Source organism: Moschus berezovskii, chromosome X (assembly GCF_049115385.1).
Source record: "Moschus berezovskii isolate FMDL1 chromosome X, NW_MosBer_1.0, whole genome shotgun sequence".
In the NCBI taxonomy this organism is placed as follows: Eukaryota; Metazoa; Chordata; class Mammalia; order Artiodactyla; family Moschidae; genus Moschus; species Moschus berezovskii.
In genome coordinates, this window is record NC_142488.1 from 90,739,745 (window position 1) to 90,759,511 (window position 19,767).

The 19,767-nt window shown below is 36.6% G+C and overlaps 1 protein-coding gene across 2 annotated transcripts in view; it reads left to right on the plus strand.

Annotated features, from left to right (window-relative positions):
- ZMAT1 (zinc finger matrin-type 1) overlaps positions 1-19,180 on the plus strand; it is a 43,438-nt gene extending 24,258 nt beyond the window's left edge. The window contains exons 3-8 of one of the 2 annotated variants that reach the window (XM_088833831.1): positions 3,767-3,868; positions 3,944-4,118; positions 5,606-5,890; positions 15,706-15,805; positions 16,344-16,364; positions 16,987-19,180. In XM_088833831.1, the coding sequence (XP_088689957.1) occupies positions 3,767-3,868; positions 3,944-4,118; positions 5,606-5,890; positions 15,706-15,805; positions 16,344-16,364; positions 16,987-18,322 (2,019 nt within the window). In that variant the 3' untranslated portion in view covers positions 18,323-19,180. The remainder of the gene's footprint in view (positions 1-3,766; positions 3,869-3,943; positions 4,119-5,605; positions 5,891-15,705; positions 15,806-16,343; positions 16,365-16,986) is intronic. The other variant, XM_088833830.1, reaches the window with a different exon arrangement.
- Positions 19,181-19,767: the final 587 nt, after the last annotated feature.

Sequence of the window (19,767 nt, forward strand, 5' to 3'; positions counted from 1 at the left end):
CTCTACATTTACTTAAAAGAAATATAATGCCAGTTCTACTTTAAAAACTAGAAACACCTGATCTTGTTTTGCCCAATACTAATCTTATTGGCAGTTATATCTCGGTCCTTATGTTGATTTGGATTCAACTATTAATACTATAATTATAGATGGTGAGATTGTGTTGGCTGTGGATTGAGAGGACCTAGGTTCACTCAGTCGCTAAAGAATCTGCCTGCAATGCAGGAGACCTGGGTTCAATTCCTGAGTTGGCAAAATCCCCTGGAGAAAGAAATGGCAACCCACTCCAGTATTCTTGCCTGGAGAATCCCATGAACAGAGGAGCCTGGCAAGCTACAGCCCATGGGTTTGCAAGAGTCAGACATGACTTAGTGAGTAAACCACCTCAACTAGGTTCAAGCCATTGTTGTGTAACCCTGGCCAAGTCACTTTACCTCTCTTAGCACATTTCTTCAGGCTGCAAAATGGAAGCTAAAATCTCTCTTACTATTCTTGTGGCAATTATTTGAAATCAAACATTTGAGTGTGCCTAGCACATCCTGGCACCCCAAAGCTCAAAGAGTTAATAAAGAGAAACACATAATCAAGGAGCTCTGTGATAACCATGGTTGGAACCATTTAAATTTGAAAAATCGCTTTTATGGGCTTATGAAGTACTATTTTCAGTGTAGAAAATGTACAAAATTATGAGAAAATGTGAATCAATCATAAGTCTGTCACTTGTGGGTAAGCATCATTTAATTAACTTCTCTTTAGCTTATATGATTCCAGTATGCTTTCTAAACACGCATACATTTTTACAAAAGAGAATTGTATATGTTATTTTGCCCTTGTTTTTTCATATAAGAACATATTCTGAACACTTTGTCCTATCATTACATCTTTTTATTTTTCTATAATAGTTTAATGACTATAAAGCATTATGTTATATAATGTTGTAGCATATTTTTTTTAAATTCCAGTGCCATCTATAAGTTTAGTGCTTAAGCTTGTTAAATAACCAACTCAAACTATACATGACTTTCAAACTATATTTGAAAGCACTTGCTTACAAATATCCTACTTGTAAAGGTGATTATTTTCTCTTTAATAAACAGCTTGGTTAATATTTTCAGACGATCTCAGCATAGTATTTATTGTGCATGTAATATAGGACAGTACTGCAAAAATTTTGAATTTTAATGAAGTTGCACTTATTAATATTTCCTTTTGTATTTATGTTTTTACATGTTTAAGAAACCATTCTCTGTATTTTTGCCAGATAAATATTTCCCTCTATTTTTTTCTAATACTGTTAAAAGTTTTATTTCTTGGGTTAATGTGTGTGATCCATCTGGTATGTATTTTCATATATGCAAGGTGATAACATTGTTTTCCATACAGATAGTAGGTGTTCCAGCACTATTTATTTTACAGTTCATTTTTGCCCCACTGATTTGTAGTGGCATCTCTATCATAAGCTACTTTTCGTATATACTTTTTTAAAATTTATTTATTTTAATTGGAGGCTAATTACTTTACATTATTGTATTGGTTTTGCCATACATTGACATGAATCTGCCCCGGGTGTACATATGTTCCCCATCTTGAAACCCCCTCCCACCTCCCTCCCCATCCCATCCTTCTGGTTCATCCCAGTACACCAGCCCTGAGCATCCTGTATCATGCATTGAACTTGGACTGGCGATTCGTTTCACATTATGTTTTATTGTATTACTCTGTTGCATGTCTCTAAAATAATTTCACCTTATTACTGTAGCTTTAAAATATATCATGATACTTGATAGGGGAAATTTATATGACAGAAAACTCATTATAAAGTTAAAAGACAAGTCATAGATTGAACGGTCTTTATATTCCAATAACTAACAAAGGATTAATATCTGGACTGTATAAAGAACTATATATCAGAACAAGAAACACCACAATAGAAAAATGGGAAAATGATATAAACAGGCTTGAGTAGAGATACTTAACTTCAGAGGTGATCATATGGGAAATTCAGGTTAAAATGATAATGAACTATCTTATCAAACCATCATACTCGCAAAAATTAAAACCTAATATAGCACTTAACACTTAAAAAAATATAGGAAGTCAAAGACACTCATATGTGCACATTTGGAGTTGTAAACTGCTTCAGCATCTTTGGAGATAAATTTTATAGTACCTATTAAAGCTGAAAATCCTCATATAAGCCAGATAGTCCATATCTATGTATCTACTTTAAAGAAACTCTAGGCCATTGTATTAGGAGATACATTTACATATGTTCAGTGCAGAGATGTTTATAATAAGAAAATAATCAGAAACATAACTGCCTTCATTAGGGGATTTGATAGGTAGCATATAGAGTAGAATATTATGCAGCATGTAATATGAAGGCAATGGCAAGCCACTCCAGTACTCTTGCCTGGAAGATCCCATGGACGGGGGAGCCTGGTGGGCTGCAGTCCATGGGGTCGCTACGAGTCAGACATGACTGAGCAACTTCACTTTCCCTTTTCACTTTCACACATTGGAGAAGGAAATGGCAACCCACTCCAGTGTTCCTGCCTGGAGAATCCCAGGGACGGGGGAGCCTGATGGGTTGCCGTCTATGGGGTCACACAGAGTCGGACACGACTGAAGTGACTTAGCAGCAGCAGCAGCAGCAGCAGCAGAGCCATATGTATCAATATGGGCAAATCTTATATAATATTGAGTTATAAAAGGTTGAAAGGATAGGAATAGGCTGATTCCATTTTCATAAAAAATTTTAAATGACAATAGTACATTTTACTGTTTATAGGTACATGCGTATCTAGTAAAAGAGTAGAGGAAATGATACAAAACAACTTTAAGATAGTAGTTACCTACTGGGGAGAGACCAAGGAGGAAGCGATTGTTGAAATGAGGAGCTAGGACTTCTTGTGTAAAATTTTACCTCTTTTGAAAAGGAGATCTGAAAGAAATAGAGAAAAATGTTAAAATCTGTTAAAACTGGGCAGTGGGTATGTACTTCAGGTATATTCCTGCACACACTTCACAATTTAAAATGCTGTAGATAGAGTAATTGCCTCACAGTATGTGCTCAGGCATATTAGTGTCCCTTCTATTGACATCAACATTTTGGTTATTATGTATTTTATTATATATGTGTTCAGAGATTTTTTTAATATGATTAACCTAGAAAGGTTCATTTCCTCACATAAAAGAATTTGAGAGGTAAGCAATACAAGGCTGATGTAAGAGATCTAAGCATTTTCTGTCTTTCTATTCTGATGAACTAGCCTCTGTCCTCAGGAGCCCCCATTGTCCCAGATGACCTTTACATCTTAATTCCAGAAGCAGGAGAGAAGAAGATGAGACGAGTTCATCCCCCATTCTGTTAGGAGACTTCCAGAAGTTCCACCCAACATTTCAGATTACATCTTATTGGCTAGAATATAGTCACATGGTTACATCTTGCTGAAAGGGAAGCTGGAATATGCAATCTTTTAGCTGGGTATATTGCCTAAGATGTGTAACTAAGAAAGAATAAAACTTTAATATTAGACAAAAACTAGGAGTTTCTGTCAAAAACTAAGTTATTGGTCTCTAAATTGTAGTGTTATTTTCATTTTAACTGAGATTTAGAGCTTTGAAAACATGCGAAACCTTTTCATAAACTAGGTACACACTAAATATATTCCATCTCACAGGTGCTGTCCTCAGATTCAAAGAGGTGTAAATTTGAGGTGCCTCTGTTGTTGAATAAACAAAGTCATATTGTATCTTTTTCCAGAGTGAAAAACATGCTCAAAATGTTAGGTTTTATTTTCAAATGCATGGGAAACAAAATGAAGTGCCTGGTAAGAAAATGAAGATGGATGTTAGGAATTTTCAGGTGAGTGGCCTATGTTGGTGTTGTAATTCAAAACTTAGTTATTGAACCTTTCTAACAAGATTGTGCTTATTTCAGGAGCACAGAAGTGAAGTAGTGGACAGAAACAAATTTTGTGGTCTCTGCCACATGGTTTTTAGCTCCTCAGTTGTTGCTCAGTCTCACTATGTGGGGAAAGTCCATTCTAAAAAACTGAAGCAATTAATGGAGGAGCGTGATCTGGTATCTCCATCAGGATTTCAGCCAGCAATGGGTAAGATGACATTCACCTCTTCAGCTTCAATACAGTCTATCTATATTTTTTTTTCCCATCTCTGCTATCCATTTTTTATTGGCGAGAATTTTACTCTGCCACAATAACTTGGTTCTTCTGCTCAGTTAATCTCTTTCTGTGCCCTTGTCATTTAATATAGAGATCATGATTGCTAGCTAAATTTTAATAAATGTTGTGACCTCTCCTTTTCAATTTATTAAATCCAAATAAAAACATGTTTGCTGTAAAGAAACAATAAGCAACCTGAGCTCTCCAGTTTCTAATCAAATTATTAAGTCATCGTTTTTTCTTACTTCTTCCCCTTGGCATTTATCTCATTCTTTTTTTTTTTTTTTTTGCTTTAATACTTTACAAAACATTATCTCATAATGTGTGTTCAGACCAATGTCTTCACCATAATATAGTTATGTTGCAGCATTTTCTGACTTTAACTGTAGACAAAAAAAAGTGGTATGGAATCTTCTTCTACCCTGATAGCTCATTCCTTTCTTTCTATGAATGTAAAGAAAAAGTACCATTAGCTATATCAATCAGCAGTTATTGAAAACTTACTTTATGTTAAATCCAGAGATCCAGAGAACTATATAACATGTTGCTCTGTCCTCCTTCCAGTGATTTTGGGCCACCAGCACATGAGAGAACTGACCCACAAATCTCACTTTTGGCCTGAAGTGGCAGAGTACGCTCCAGCCTGTATTTTGAAAATGTTGTGTGCTAGAACAAAAAATAATGATTAATCCTCTGGAGTAAATAATTTACCATATTCTCACTAACTTCAACATTTTAGGAATAAAGCATGCCTGGCATCACAATTTTACCTACATTAATTTCCAACTCATAGCATAGGCCACATCAGCATTAAAACATTGTTTTCTTAATAAATGAAATGAAGTGTTTTTAAATTTATTCTAGTCTCTCTGATTTTTATATATTTGTTTTTCTGCCTGTCAGTTAAGAGGGACAGAATCAGTGTACCACACAAAAGAAAGCATCTTATAAAGCCTTATCTTTAGTCCCCCAAATTCATAAATTTGGGCTCAGAAAGGAGACTACATGAAAGAGCTCTGAAATAACTGTAATTGTGGGAACATATAATTTTATAGCCTTGAACAACTGCATAAACTGTATTTTGATACTAATACCACTGAATAGATGATCTACTTACTATGCTACTCAAGAAAGACATCAACTTAGAAGTTGGTACCTGTCTCTTTTACCCTCACTAATTTCAAGAGCCATCCTAATACAGCTCTCATGCCTTCATTAATTGCTGAATATTGCTTCCTGTATCTTTGTTGGAGACACTTGGTGACAGACTTATATTCAATTATTTTTAGCCTGAATACCTTTATCCAACAGTGCTGTGTGGAAAAAGTCCAGAGACAGTAGGTTTTTAAAGAACTCTAACTTTCTCTAATACTTTATAATGAAAACATGTGGATCACTTTTCATTATGACTATTTCAGCAGGTGTGCCTATTACTACTTCTGCAGAGTCAACTTTTCTGAAGCCTCTTGCTGTCAAGCCTCCTCCAGGTGGGATTAAAGACAAGATTATGCCTTCCTCTTCCAGCAGTGCTTTGGATTTGAATAATCCAAACAAGTATTGCAAGCTCTGTCCTGCTTCCTTTAATAGTCCATTAATGGCCCACCAACATTATGTGGGGAAAAAACACAAAAGAAATGAAGCTAGAAAGAAGTTTATAGACAAGATAAGAGAGAAACCTCTTCCTGCAAAATCAGATGCAAATGGTAAACAGTAAGAATATCCCAAATTTCTTTCTTAAGAAGTTTATAGTTTATAAAACACTGGCTTATATATATATACCATTTTACTCTTACTGAATAGGAGGTTGATAATACTCATGGGATCAAAGAATTTTCAGTAAGTAAGGACTTTTGAGTCCATGTAGGTCTGTCTGTGGTTTTCTGGAAAATGAGACCCATAAAGGTTTAAATGACTCTTATTTATCAAATATAGGAATTACCATGGTTTCATGTTATATTATAGGCACTTACAGAAATTATTTTAAATTAGTATTATATAGTTATTTCATTCAGTCACTAAGTATGGCTTAAGTGTCTCTTGGGTGCTAGGCTAGTCATTCTTGGGAATACAAATGAAGATACACCACTTTCCCTGATAAGGGCAAGTGTATAAACCACTTGAGTTAATAGCACTTCATTGCAAGAGGCTGCAGCCATGGATTCTTGTGTACATATTTTTGATAACCAGAGGAGTGAAATAAAATGACTCAAAAAATCTTTTTAAAGGAAATGTATGATTTGCATTGATAGAAGTGGGAAGGAAAGAGGATGAACAAAGAACTTAGGAAGAGTGGCAAGAATTCCAGCACAATAAAGATTCTGATCCTGACTGGAGTGATCCACTTGCTCGTCTAAACCATATTTTTTTTTTTCATTTTTCCCCCACAGGCACCTTCTCACTACTAGTGTATTTTATTCCCTTTTCATATTCTCTCTTCCACCCACTTCTTTTCCTCTGCTCACTATTATTTTTCAGTTCTTTCCTTACTAGACTTTTCTGCTTCATGCGAAAATGTTCATTACTCCCTCCTTGAAGCTCTACTTTGTTATATGTAACTCTTTATGCATGTGTTCTTTTCTTGTGTTTCTCTTTCTTTTCTGTTTTATTTGGGGGCTCTTTTTAAAATGTATTGCCTACATGTCAATGTATGGCAAAAACCACTACAATATTGTAAAGTAATTAACCTCCAATTAAATAAATTTTAAATTTTTAAAAATTAATTAATTTAAAAATATTATTGCCTAAATGTAGGCATTCCCATGATTCCATTCTTGACCTTAATCTGTAAAATAATCTAATCCATTCCCTTGATTTATTATCTCATCTATATGCTTATGACCTTTCTGTAAAGCTTTAGACTCATATATCCAAAGAGCAGCTACCTCTTCACCTGGACACCTCAAAGCCATTTCAAATCCACTCAGTCATTCCAAGTAGAAACCTGTAGTTAACTTTAAATCCCCCAACACCATCTATTTCACTTTCTGTATCTAATGAAACACCAAGCCATGACTGTTTTACCTTCTGAATATCACTGTTACCTTATCTCCTGCTCTGCTTTTCTTATACTAGTTCAAGCCCTCAATATCTTTCCTGCTGCTTCTGCTGCTGCTAAGCCACTTCAATCGTGTCCGACTCTGTGCGACCCCATAGACGGCAGCCCACCAGGCTCCGCCGTCCCTGGGATTCTCCAGGCAAGAACACTGGAGTGGGTTGCCATTTCCTTCTCCAATGTGTGAAAGTGAAAAGTGAAAGTGAAGTCACTCAGTCGTGTCCGACTCTTAGCGACCTCATGGACTGCAGCCTACCAGGCTCCTCCGTCCATGGGATTTTCCAGGCAAGAGTACTGGAGTGGGGTGCCATTGCCTTCTCCAAATATCTTTCCTAGAGCTTTGCTATTCAAAGTGTGGTTTGTGGGCAGCATCATCAGCACCACTTCAGAGCTTGTTAGAAAAAAGAATCTCAGGCTTCACTTCAGACCTACTGAATCTGAATCTGCATTTTATGCATTTTAACAAGATCCCTGGCTGGTTTGTACTCACAATAAATTTTGAGAAGCACTGTTCAAGAATATTGACACAACCTCCTAACTATTCTCCTTCCTTCAGTTTTGTCTTCCCAAATCCACCCTCAATTTAACCACGGAGTATTTCACCTAAAGTGCATATCTTTCTATGTCACTTCCCTGCTTAAAAATCCTTATTTTTCTATTTTCTAAGGATAAAAATATAAGCTTCATAGTTCTCTACCATCTTGTCCTGTCTTCCTGATCCAGGCTTATTCTATGTGGGTCAAAACCTGCAAAATGCTTTTAGTTTCCAGAAACGATTACCCCATTTCTTGTCTCTGTGCCCTTCATGCTGCCATTTTGCCGGGAACATCTTCATGTCCCTCTTCTCTTGACCAACTCTTACTCATACTTTAACATGCTACTTCCCTGTAAGTCTTTTTACTTCCTTCAAGGCTTGTATTCTCTGCTTCCTTAACCTGCATATCTAATTATCTCTTACTGTATCTTTATCTCCCATTAGAATGTAAGGTCTTTGAGGAAGTGGATTTCATCTAACTCATCTGTATTTCCATTCCTAGAGATAGAAACTGGCACAGAGTAGGCCTGCCTCAATAGAGATTAGTTTAATATATGAATCAGTAAACTATTAGCCTTTGTTTACTGAATGCTAACCCTGTGTTTGTATTATTAAGTGCGCTGCTTATTGTGATTCAACATCTCACCAAAAGTTACATAGAAATCTGTGTTTTTATCTAGAATTTTAAAGAATGTCGATTTAGACAAATGTAGAAATAGAAGTGGTAGGGCTCCTGACAGACTTGATAGGTTATTTTTCCTGTAGCTATGCAGAGGGTTCTCTGAAATAAGTGGCTTCTAGTTTAGTGGCATTGGCTAAATTGGAACTGAAAAGTGTGTCAGCTCTGAGAGATATGTGTACTCTGGTCACTTCTGAAAGGAGGGTTATTTTAGACTCTGAAGTTGCAAGATTATTAGAATGAGAGAAAGGATTTTGGTGAAATTTTCATCTGGCCAGGGAGGGGGGCTGCTGATCATCAGCATCATTTAATGCAGTCATTGAAGTCATTTTTCATTAGCCTCTGAAGCTGGAAGCTCAAAAGATTTTCAACCCTGCCTTGACTATTTCATTTTGATTACAGTAAACATTCAGGATTAAAAAATAGCTGGAGTGCTGTTGTACAGCAAAAACTAACACAACCCTGTAGAGCAATTATATTCCAATTTTTAAAAAAAAAGTTAAAAACTAGCTGGAGAATTTAAATTAGCCAATGAGAATTTCAAAGAACAGCAACAGCAGAAGCCCATATATTATAAGTGAGCACTCGGTAAGACAAAAGCAGTTTAACATGTGCCACTTTAATTATTTTTACTCTTCACCTATTTTCTCCCTTCTTGCTGTCTTTGCCTTCTTTTTTATCTGCTATTGTTTATATATATTTCTACTCTATCTAATCTCTTTCTCTGTTTCTTCATCATTCTTACTGCTCTCTTCATGTCCTTCATCCAGCCCAGATCTTATTAGCACAGAAATGGCTACCATAACGATATGGAGCTAAAGTATGTATGTATTTTTTATTTATTGTATTTGCTTTGTTTTATTAATTTATAGCCCCATTATTGTACTTATTGTCTCACCTTCACCTGTAACTCAACGTACCTAACATTGAATTAATAATCTTCCCTAAAACCGTCTTGAATTTATCAAGTTTTTTGTTTTTGCCAGCAGCAGCACTATTTTTTAGTCACCTACACTTGAATCTTCGAGGGCATCTGTGACTAAATTCCCCTATATCCTATCCATCCACAGTCTTATCAAGTCTTCTTAGAACTGTTTCTCCTACCTATGCCCTTTCATTGCATTTTCACTACCATCACTTTAATGCTGTCACCACCTTCTAGAAGGCTTTACTTATACCTCATTGTTATTCTCTCACTACCTAGTAGCAAGATTTCAACCTAGGATCAGTTCCATAGTCTATCTGTTCTACTTTTACATTCAGAATACTTAATGATGCTATGGAAAATTATATAAGGCTAGAGATTGGGTACCTCTATAGAGTCTTAGTATCCAATCTCTGTGACCTTTTAGTCCTACTTAGTACTTTTCCTTTTCCTTCAGTTTCCTTTCAGCAGTAATTTTTAAACCTACACCACCTTCCAACACTCTCTTCTACTATTCAACACTCCCCCTCCTCACATCCTTCAGACAAACTTATTCCTTATGCCATCAAGAAAAATGTGACCATCACATGTGGATACCAAGCATCTTAACCCTAACCAAATAATCCTTTAACCTTGAGTTTCCCTTTCACTATGATACTTGCCCCTTGTTTTCTTAGCCAAGGTTTTTGTTGTTGTGTTCTTATTTTTCAGATACACTCTTACTGTCCTCACTGATATTTACTCCTCAACTCACTGCCATTTGTTGCCACACATCCCCCCAGCCCTCCACACCACCACTATACTATGTCACTGAAACTGTTCCTCGCAGAGTTATTGTGACTTCTAAATGTCTAAATCCAATAGACATCTTTGCTCCATTCACTAAAAATTCCTCTTTAAAAATCTCTATTTCCTTAGCTCCTTTGACATTACTTTCTCCTGTTCATCCTTGCAACTCTGTCCTTTACTTCTTGACTTTCCATGGCCCCCCTCCTCCTCTACCATCTAGTTTAAAGAGTGACACTATCCAGGGTTTTTATCATTATGTTGCTATTCCTGTGCCCACCCATACATTGTCCTCAAGAGATCTCATCCACTCTCTCTTAACTACCCTATATCCTCAGATTTCTCCAAAATCACTCTAAGCTATCCTTTCCCTTTCAAATTCCCATATCTAACTGCCTGTTGGATACCTTTATATGGAAATATCAGAGATACAGCAGACCCTGTGTGTCCAAATTCAAACTCACCATTGATTATTCTCCCATGTCCTTAAACAGTATTCCGTATGAAATTCCAATTCAGTTAGGATCACCACCCACTCAGTCAGCAAACTATGCTGAGTTATTTTAGACCTCTCTAGATTCCTCCTTCTCCCTTTTCTCCCATATTTAATCAGTCATTAAATTTTGTTAGATTTAATGGTAAGTATTTCACCAATATCTCTGTTCCTGTCAGTCCCTACTGTGACCTTTCTAGCCCATGCCTCCTTATCTCTTGCCTGGTCTGGTATATTTATGTAACTGTGGTCTCCTTACTTCCAGGCTTTCTCCTCTCAAAATCACCTTCCATGTTGCAGTTAGAGAAGAGATTTCTCTAAAACACACAATTGACCCTGTTACATACTGCTTAAACCACCTGATGGTTTCCCAACCCACAGAATAAAAAGTCTAGACTCCTTGTGCTCTGTGTGCTCAGTTGCTCAGTCATGTCTGACTCTTTGCGACCCAATGGACTGTAGCCCGCCAGGCTTCTCTGTCCGTGTAATCTTCCAGGCAAGAATACTGGAATGGGTTGCCATTTCCTACTCCAGGGGATGTGCCCAACCCAGGGACCAAAACCCATGGCTCTTATATCTCCTGCATTGGCAAGCAGATTCTTTACCACTGCACCACTTGCTAGACTCCTTAGCATAATATAGAAATCTCTTTGATCTGACACCTTCTTGCCTCTCCCATGCCATCCCCTTATATTTTATTCTACAATTCCAAATTTCAAAAAGTTACTATAAATACTTCTATGCTCTTTTCAACTCCTTTCACCATTAACTATTTTTCCAAATTTAACTAAGGCCTCATCTCCTTCATCTCCTTCAGTAGCACTCTTCAGACTGCCATATTATACTAAGTGTGTCTGCTTCCGTGAATTCCCATACCTCTTAAGCATACTTCTCTTATCTTTTATGAAATGAGATTGAAATCCTCTGTTCATATATCTGTTTCTCATTTGAACTTGTGAGCAACCTGCCCATTTTGTTCATCTTGTACCCCTAGCATCTAGCGTGATACTTGGTGCCACAGAGGTGTTTAGTGTTTGTTGAACAGATTATTTGAATTCAGCACACCATGCTCATTTCTGTCACTTCCATACCTGATATTATTTTCATCCCCTAGAATGCCCTACCTACTTTCCTTATAATTCAAATCCTTTTCCTCCGAAGTCCATCACAACTTCCCTCACTGCTTTAGCTCTTGGTATTCTCCCCTTCCTCTGATTTCTCATAGGCTTTACTATTCATTGACAGTTGTGTATTAGTCTCTTACCTGGATTGGCCCCTTGAGATAGTGATTGTATTTTATTCTAAAATATATTTCTCAGTGCTTTATACTCCAATGAATATAAATTTTTCCTCAATATTTGATAATTGTTTATTGAGAGGCAGAGTCGTGTAGTGGGATAAACATAGATTTGGAGAGGTGTTTGAGTCACTTGCCCAGTTACACCTTAGATTCCTCAGGTATAAAATGAAAATAAGACTACTTCACAGGATTGAAAAAAGGGTGAAATGAAGCAGTATATACCATACCCATCACAGAATAGGCCCTCAACAAATATTAGTTTTCTTAAAATATTGTTTCCCTGTCATAATTTTAAAACATGTAAGTTGTACATTTTCTATTTTTCTTCATAAGCTAAATCCCATGTTAAGTTGCATTTTTGCTTACATTTAGCTCTCAATTGATTTTCCCCATTTAAGATATTAGACCAATGGATCTCATTCTCGACTACATTCTAAAATCATGCAGGGATCTTTTAGAAATCCCAATGCTCAGGCCATCCCTCAAATCAATTAAATTAGAATCCCTGGGACTCACATTAGTGTTTTTTTTTCTCTCTTTTTTAACTCCCCAAGTGATTACAATATAGAGCCAAGATTGAGAACCATAATGTTAGGCTATAAAGACATATATTCCCCTAATCTCTCCTTTGAAATCAAAGACCTTAGTTCAGGGAGTTATAAGATAGGACTGTGATTAGGAGAAAAGTCTGCCCCACATGTGTTAGGTTATGGATGATTTTGAAAGTTACCAGATACAAAGAAACTTGAGTTTCTGGGTGAAGTCAGAAACAAGGAATCCTAGCAGGGCTTGCTGCTGCTGCTGCTGCTAAGTCACTTCAGTCGTGTCCGACTCTGTGTGACCCCATAGACAGAAGCCCACCAGGCTTCCCCGTCCCTGGGATTCTCCAGGCAAGAACACTGGAGTGGGTTGCCATTTCCTTCTCCAATGTGTGAAAGTGAAAAGTGAAAGTGAAGTCGCTCAGTCGTGTCCGAACCTTAGCGACCCCACGGACTGCAGCCTACCAGGCTCCTCCATCCATGGGATTTTCTAGGCAATAGTACTGGAGTGGCTTGCCATTGCCTTCTCCGTAGCAGGGCTTAGGGAAGCAAAATTTGACAGGCCCAAGGAACAGACTCAGATAGGAGAATGGACAGTATGAGAAACAGTAGAGTCAGATTTCAGTAGGATCAGACCAGGAATTTTAATCTGGAGACAAATACATAGGTTTCGTGTCTTCACAGAAAGGGTTTACACCATTTTCATATGTTATTTTCTCAGAAGACTGTATCCTGGAAAAAGAATATCAATGTATTAAAAAGACAAGGGCTAAGGTAATAGAAGCAGACCATACTTTTCCAGAACTGCTTCTAGGTCTTTCATATGTGACCTGCAGTTCCTCTAAACTACTACATTGCCTGTATTATAATCTTCTGATATAACTTGTGAAGAAACCAAGGATGAACTGAAAAGAACATTATATATAATCTATAAGCACTAGACAAATGTGTAACACCTCTGAAATATAATCTAAGTTTATAATCATTGGAGATCATCTAGGCAGTGGTGCTTAACAGTGCCTGCACAGAAAAATCAACTAGAATGCTTTCAAAAAGTAAGAAAGCCTAGTTCTAACCCTAGAGATTCTGATTAAATTGGTTTTATATTGAGCTATGACATGAATATTTTTAGAGTTCTCCACATGGTTCTAATGTGTAACTAACATTAAGAACCACTAGTCTAGGGGGAACCAGGAGTCCTGCTTATCTTGCATAACTTCGGCACCCTCAGAATACATATCCAAGTGAATCTGAGCCTTAATTTTCCCCCCTGTTAAATAACGTTAGCTATAAAAGGGTTTTTATAAGCATGCAGAGTCCCGGATTCAGTTCTCAGCTTTGCAAGAAGGCCAGAATCTTCAAAGGTGATTAGCCTCAAATGAAGGACTTCCCAAACTAAAAACAAAATTGCAAGATGGTGTTAAATAACAAAGGAACTGGAAAGACACTCCTTTAAGGTTTTTTCCACCCATTCTTTGATAATAATTAGCTGGGGTATTGTTAAAATACAAATTCCCTGTCCCAATATATCATATTCTCCAGAGGAAGGAGTCTGGGGATCTATATTTTTAACTCACATTCCAATTGACTCTTATCAGAGACGTCTGGGAAACATTGCAATTTAATTCACTGTCTTCTGTTATTGATTTATGATAGGAGCATAAATAGATACTTCAGTTCCCAGATTTGTAAAAAAAAAAAAAATATCACTTAGATTATCCTCTTTTCGGTATCAGTAATATAGGAAGCCAAATTATAATCAGAAGTGACTTGGCAAGTGCAAAAATCAGCACAGGAAGAGAGGATAGTTTTGAAGACTCATTTATTCAGACTTTGATGTAACCAGCTGAGCTCTCCTGGGCCCACCGCAGAGAATACATCAATAGCAAACATAGTCCTCATGTGCTTCAAAGTCAGAATCTTTCTTTCCCTTGACAGTAGTTTCCTGTTTCTATGAATAATCTTTGCTTGGACATGGCCAATACACCTAGTAATGATTAATTTAGTGTCCTTTAAATGATCAATTTGCTGTTTGATTTAAAAGATAGCCTTGCTGGACCCTAAAATCTCTGCAGCCATAAATTTATTGCCTCTTATTTAGAGTGAGATTGTTTTTATATTTAGCTTAATGAAATTTATTAATTTGCATCTTCTGACCAAAGAAAAAGTGGAGGGATGATAAGATTAAGAAAATAAAACTTAACCTATCACCTGCTTCCAGTTCTATCTATCAGTCAGAATAGAGAGGTAACTAATATACCTATTCTATAGTTCTTGACTATTATGAAGTGGTAACTAATAGTTTTATTTTAGAATTTTGCTTTCAGCATTTATCTTGAGAGTGGGGCTCACTGAAACTCTCTCTAAAATCTGTCTATGGAAATCACTTTTGGTAAACTAATGCATTGCAGTGATGTCAGGTAAGATAGTAAACATTTGCCTTTATTCATCTTTAATATTTTGGGATGCTTCAAGTTTTAGTTGGGTAGAAAGAAAATTGGGGACAAACAAAAAGAGGTTGGTTGAGGGATTAAGAGGCAAAGATAGATTAGGCACACTACATTTGAAGTGTCTGTTGTGCTTTCACATAACAAAAATAAACAAGCAGATAGCAGTTTCTTAAAGAGACCAAGGCTGGGGTGGCAGTGTGGTGCAGTGTGAAGAATTTTGGACTTTAAGAGACATGGGCTCTGAGAAGCTATCTCTGTTACTGACTCTGTGACTTCAACCAAATCATTTATCTTCTCTAGGCCTTATCTTTATTTTTTTTTTCAGTTTGAATTTATTATTTTTTTATTGGAGGCAAATTACTTTACATTAATATATTGGTTGGTTTTGCCATACATTGACACGAATCTGCCCTGGGTGTACATGTGTTCCCCCTCTTGAACCCCCCTCCCACCTCCCTCTTCCCCATATCCTCCCTCCAGGTCAACCCCGTGCACCAGCCCCAAGCATCCTGTATCATGCGTCGAACCTGAGATAATATACATGCTACAATGCCATTCTCCCAAATCATCCCACCTTCACTCTCTCCCACAGAGTCCCAAAGACTGTTCTATACACCTGTGTCTCTTTTGCTGTCTCGCATACAGGGTTCTTTAAATTGGGAAAGTTCAAGTAGATGATTTCTAGTAAACTCCTGTCCAGCTATGTGTTTCTAAGTATATTCCTATTATCCTTTTTAACTTGAACTCTGTTTTTTCCAGCATTTAGTATGAGAACCTACGATTGTCGTATTTGTAATATCACCTTTACATCTTTAGAAATGTTCCGGTCTCATATGCAAGGAAGTGAACATCAACTTAAGTAAGAATTTCTTACCAAAGTGCTCTTATGATACCAAAAACCAGTGGTTCTGTCAAGTATCTTTATGTGTATTTTATAAACTTTCTAGACATTTATTTCTCTAAGCGTTGATCGTGGGTATGGTTGGTAGTATTTGTAACATATTGAATGCTAGTTCCATTTCCCAGGAAGTTCTCTAGCCATGATAGTATGCTGAAAGAGCTGGCTCATGGGCAACCTGCCTGGCCAGACATCTTTGGAAAGATGTTAAAGGATCATTTGCAGGCTAGCCAGATAATTCAAATAATCCCTGTAATCCTTGGAAGGTGGCTAGTTCCAGAGATTCAGCTATCCATTTGTCATCCTTCCACTGAGGTATAGTGGTTAAGAAAAAAGGTCTTGCTGTTAAACAGGACCAAACTGGAATACCAGATCTTTCTACCAAGTAACTTTGGACAGCTCTGACATAAAGTGGTTATAATGAAATATTAAAATATGGGCAAGGTCTCATTGTAGGAGCTTAGTACACATTTATTCCAATTTGTTCTGTTATTTTAAGGAGGAGAAGATTGACTGGACAGTTGGGGACTGGATAAGTCAAGAAGTGGGACAGAGGGGCACTTAAGTATTGTATATTTATTTTGTAGCTTTTCATATAACTTACATTATTCTGGTAGAAAATATTTGTATTATTGAGTCTGAATACTAGGTAGCTAAATTGTATAACTAACCAAATTAACCTTCATTTAGACTCTTTGTAAAATTCCAGAGTTCCCAGAATAAATAGCTGTCACATTTATAGATCAATAAAAAGAACTGATAATCAGAACTTTTTACAGCAATGTGACATGCAGATCAGACCAACTTTAGGGCATTAAATATTACTGGTCTTTTCCCACACATCCCAACATGCCTTACATTTTAAAGTACTACAACAGTATCAGATATGTCTGCTTCTTTGTACCTATCTTACCTTTCATCCCAGGTCAGAAAATTTTTTATATATAAAAATATTGTGAGGTGCCTAGGAGATACGTGACTATCCCTGCTTCTTCTCTTTGGCATACAAAGTCATGATTTATAGCTTTTATATTAAGGTAGGTTTTAAAATTTTGCTTGGGCCTCTGTTGTATTTGTTTTTTTTCAAACTAGTATTTTTGAAAGCAAAGCAAATATTCCAAATAAAATAATCTAGTAACAAGAACTTTCTACTGTCTTATTTGCAGAGAATCCATCGTTATCAATGTAGTGAAGAATTCAAGGAAGCCACCAGACTTTTGCCAAGATGAATATACAGATTACATCAAAGTACAGAAAGCCAGAGGATCAGAACCAAAGACTTGTTTTAGAAAGATGGAAGAAGTTTCTTTGGAAGCCCGTGGGTACAGAGAAGCAGTTGATTCTAGATCCAGACATAGAATGCTTGAACAAAGATCCCCATGTGAGACTTTCTGGACATATCCAGGACCATATAATATTTCACAAACAGTGGAAAACCAATTACCTCATTGTTTACCAGCTCAATCAAAGAAAACATATGATTCTTTTCAAGATGAACTGGAAGATTATATCAAAGTGCAGAAAGCCAGAGGACTAGATCCAAAGACTTGTTTCAGAAAGGTAAGAGAGAGCTCTGTGGAAACCCATGGGTACAGAGAAATTGATTCTGGACCCAGACCAAGAGTGTGTGAACAAAGATGTTCATTTGAGACTTCCCAGACCTACCAACGACCATACACTACTTCACCAGTGGAAAGCCAATTATATCACTGGTTACCAGCTCATTCAAAGAGGACATATAACTCTTTCCAAGATGAACTTGAGGATTATATCAAAGTGCAGAAAGCCAGAGGACTAGAGCCAAAGACTTCTTTCAGAAAGATAAGTGATAGCTCTGTAGAAACCCATAAGCACAGAGAAATGGTTGATTCCAGATCCAGACCTAGAACGTTTGAGCAAATACTCCCATTTGAGACTTACCAGACTTACGCAGGATCATACAGTATTTCACAGGCAGAAGAAAACCAGTTACCTCATCCTTTACCAACTCATGACAGCAAACTCATGACCTACTCTCAACCCACCAGAGACTGTTTCCCAGAAAAACCAGTACCCCTGAGCCTCAGTCAGCAGGACAATAACTCTGGCACATACAGTGTAGAATCTGAAGTTTATAAGCAGCTGTCCTCAGAAAACTATACCAGTGAGCCTCAAGCAGGTCATAAGCGGAAACATCAGAAGAGAAGAAGGCACATGAAGGAAGGTGGAAAAAGGCCAGAGAAGGAGCAGTCCAAGCATAAAAGAAAAAAGAGTTATGGGGATACAGATCTAGACAAGGACAAGGGCATTGGGGAAGGGAAAAGAGACGAAGATAAACTCAGTGTCAGTTCAGGAAAGCTTAAGCATCGAAAAAAGAAAAAAAGTCACGGCGTACCCTCTGAGAAGGAAGAACGTAAGCACAAGAAAGAGAAAAAGAAATCTGTTGAAGAAAAGACGGAAGAGGAAATGCTTTGGGATGAGTCTATTCTTGGATTTTAAACTTTTAGCTTTGTTTACCACAGGAGAAATAGAATGGGGGAATTTAGACAAAGATAGAAACATCCAATGAAGAAAAAGAGAGGTGAATACAGTCAGTGTCAGTTCAAGAAAGCTTAGTGTTTTGTGTGTAAAAATTGAAATTGACTTGAAAGAAGAGACAAACAAGCCTAAACCTCACCTCTGAGAAAGAACAAAAGAACACAGTAAGAACATAAGAGAAAAGGAAGCCAGTTAAAAGACAAAAGTGTCAGTGGTTTAGGACGAGTCTTCTCTTGGATTTTGAACTTTTCAGTTGTGTTCCTTTAAGGTTGAATTGAAGAAATAAGTTGAAGAGTTTGGTTTCATGAAATTCATGTTATTTAATTTTCCCTAAGTGAAAATTTAACCATTAACAAAAGCCAAGTGAAGTAAGAGTATTCAATATGCCTTTTCCTCAAGTTATTTTTCCTCATTTCTTAACGTGAGAGAAAAATTACATGTTTCCTGCATATAAAGTAATTTATCTTAATGAGGCTGTCTCTGCTCCTGTTCATCCAGTTGCTGTCATAATGAATTATTTACCTATGGGAGAAAATTAATTTTAAATGAAAAAATCAGCAGGCATTATAGAATCCATCCTCTGTTTGGGCTGTGTTAGTGTTGGTGGTATTTTTTATTGCTATTATATGTTTGTTTATATTTCTTGGTTTTCTCCAAGGAAAATATGTGAATCAATTTAGATTGATTTTTTGTTCGTTTGTTAAATATAATTTGCAGTGTATTTTTGTATTTTCTAGTTCTGAAAGTGGGAAATGAAAGTCTATAATAAATGTAGATGATATATAGTTTTAAAGAGTTCTCAAAAAGTACTGATAAAAAATCAGTCTATATTCTGTAAATGTTTATATTATATTAAAGTGTTTTAATTTATATATATTGTTTTATGTAAATAATTATTTCCCAGCTGAATATTATTTTACTTTGGGAGTGAGAGGAGAAATAAACAGTTTTCACCGCTGAGGAGATCACACTGTAAAGTTTTTTTGTTTTGTTTTCCTTACTGGTATTTCTATTTATTTATTTTCTAATCTATTTTTTTTAACACCAAAAACATTTTGTATTGGGGTATAGCCAATTAACAATGTTGTGATAGTTTCAGGTGAACAGTGAAGGGACTCAGCCGTACACATTCATGTATCCATTCTCCCCCAAATCACCTTCCCATCCAGGCTGGCACATAACATTGAGCAGAATTCCATGTGCTATACAATTGGTTTTTGTTAGTTATCCATTTAACATATAGCAGTATGTACATGGCCTCCTAAAAATCTTTAACTATCCCTTCCCCCTGGCAACCATGAGTTCATTTTCTAAGTCTGTGAGTCTCTTCCTGTTTCATGAGTAAGTTAATTTGTATCATTTCTTTTTAGATTCCACATTTAAAAGATGTCATATGATATTTCTCC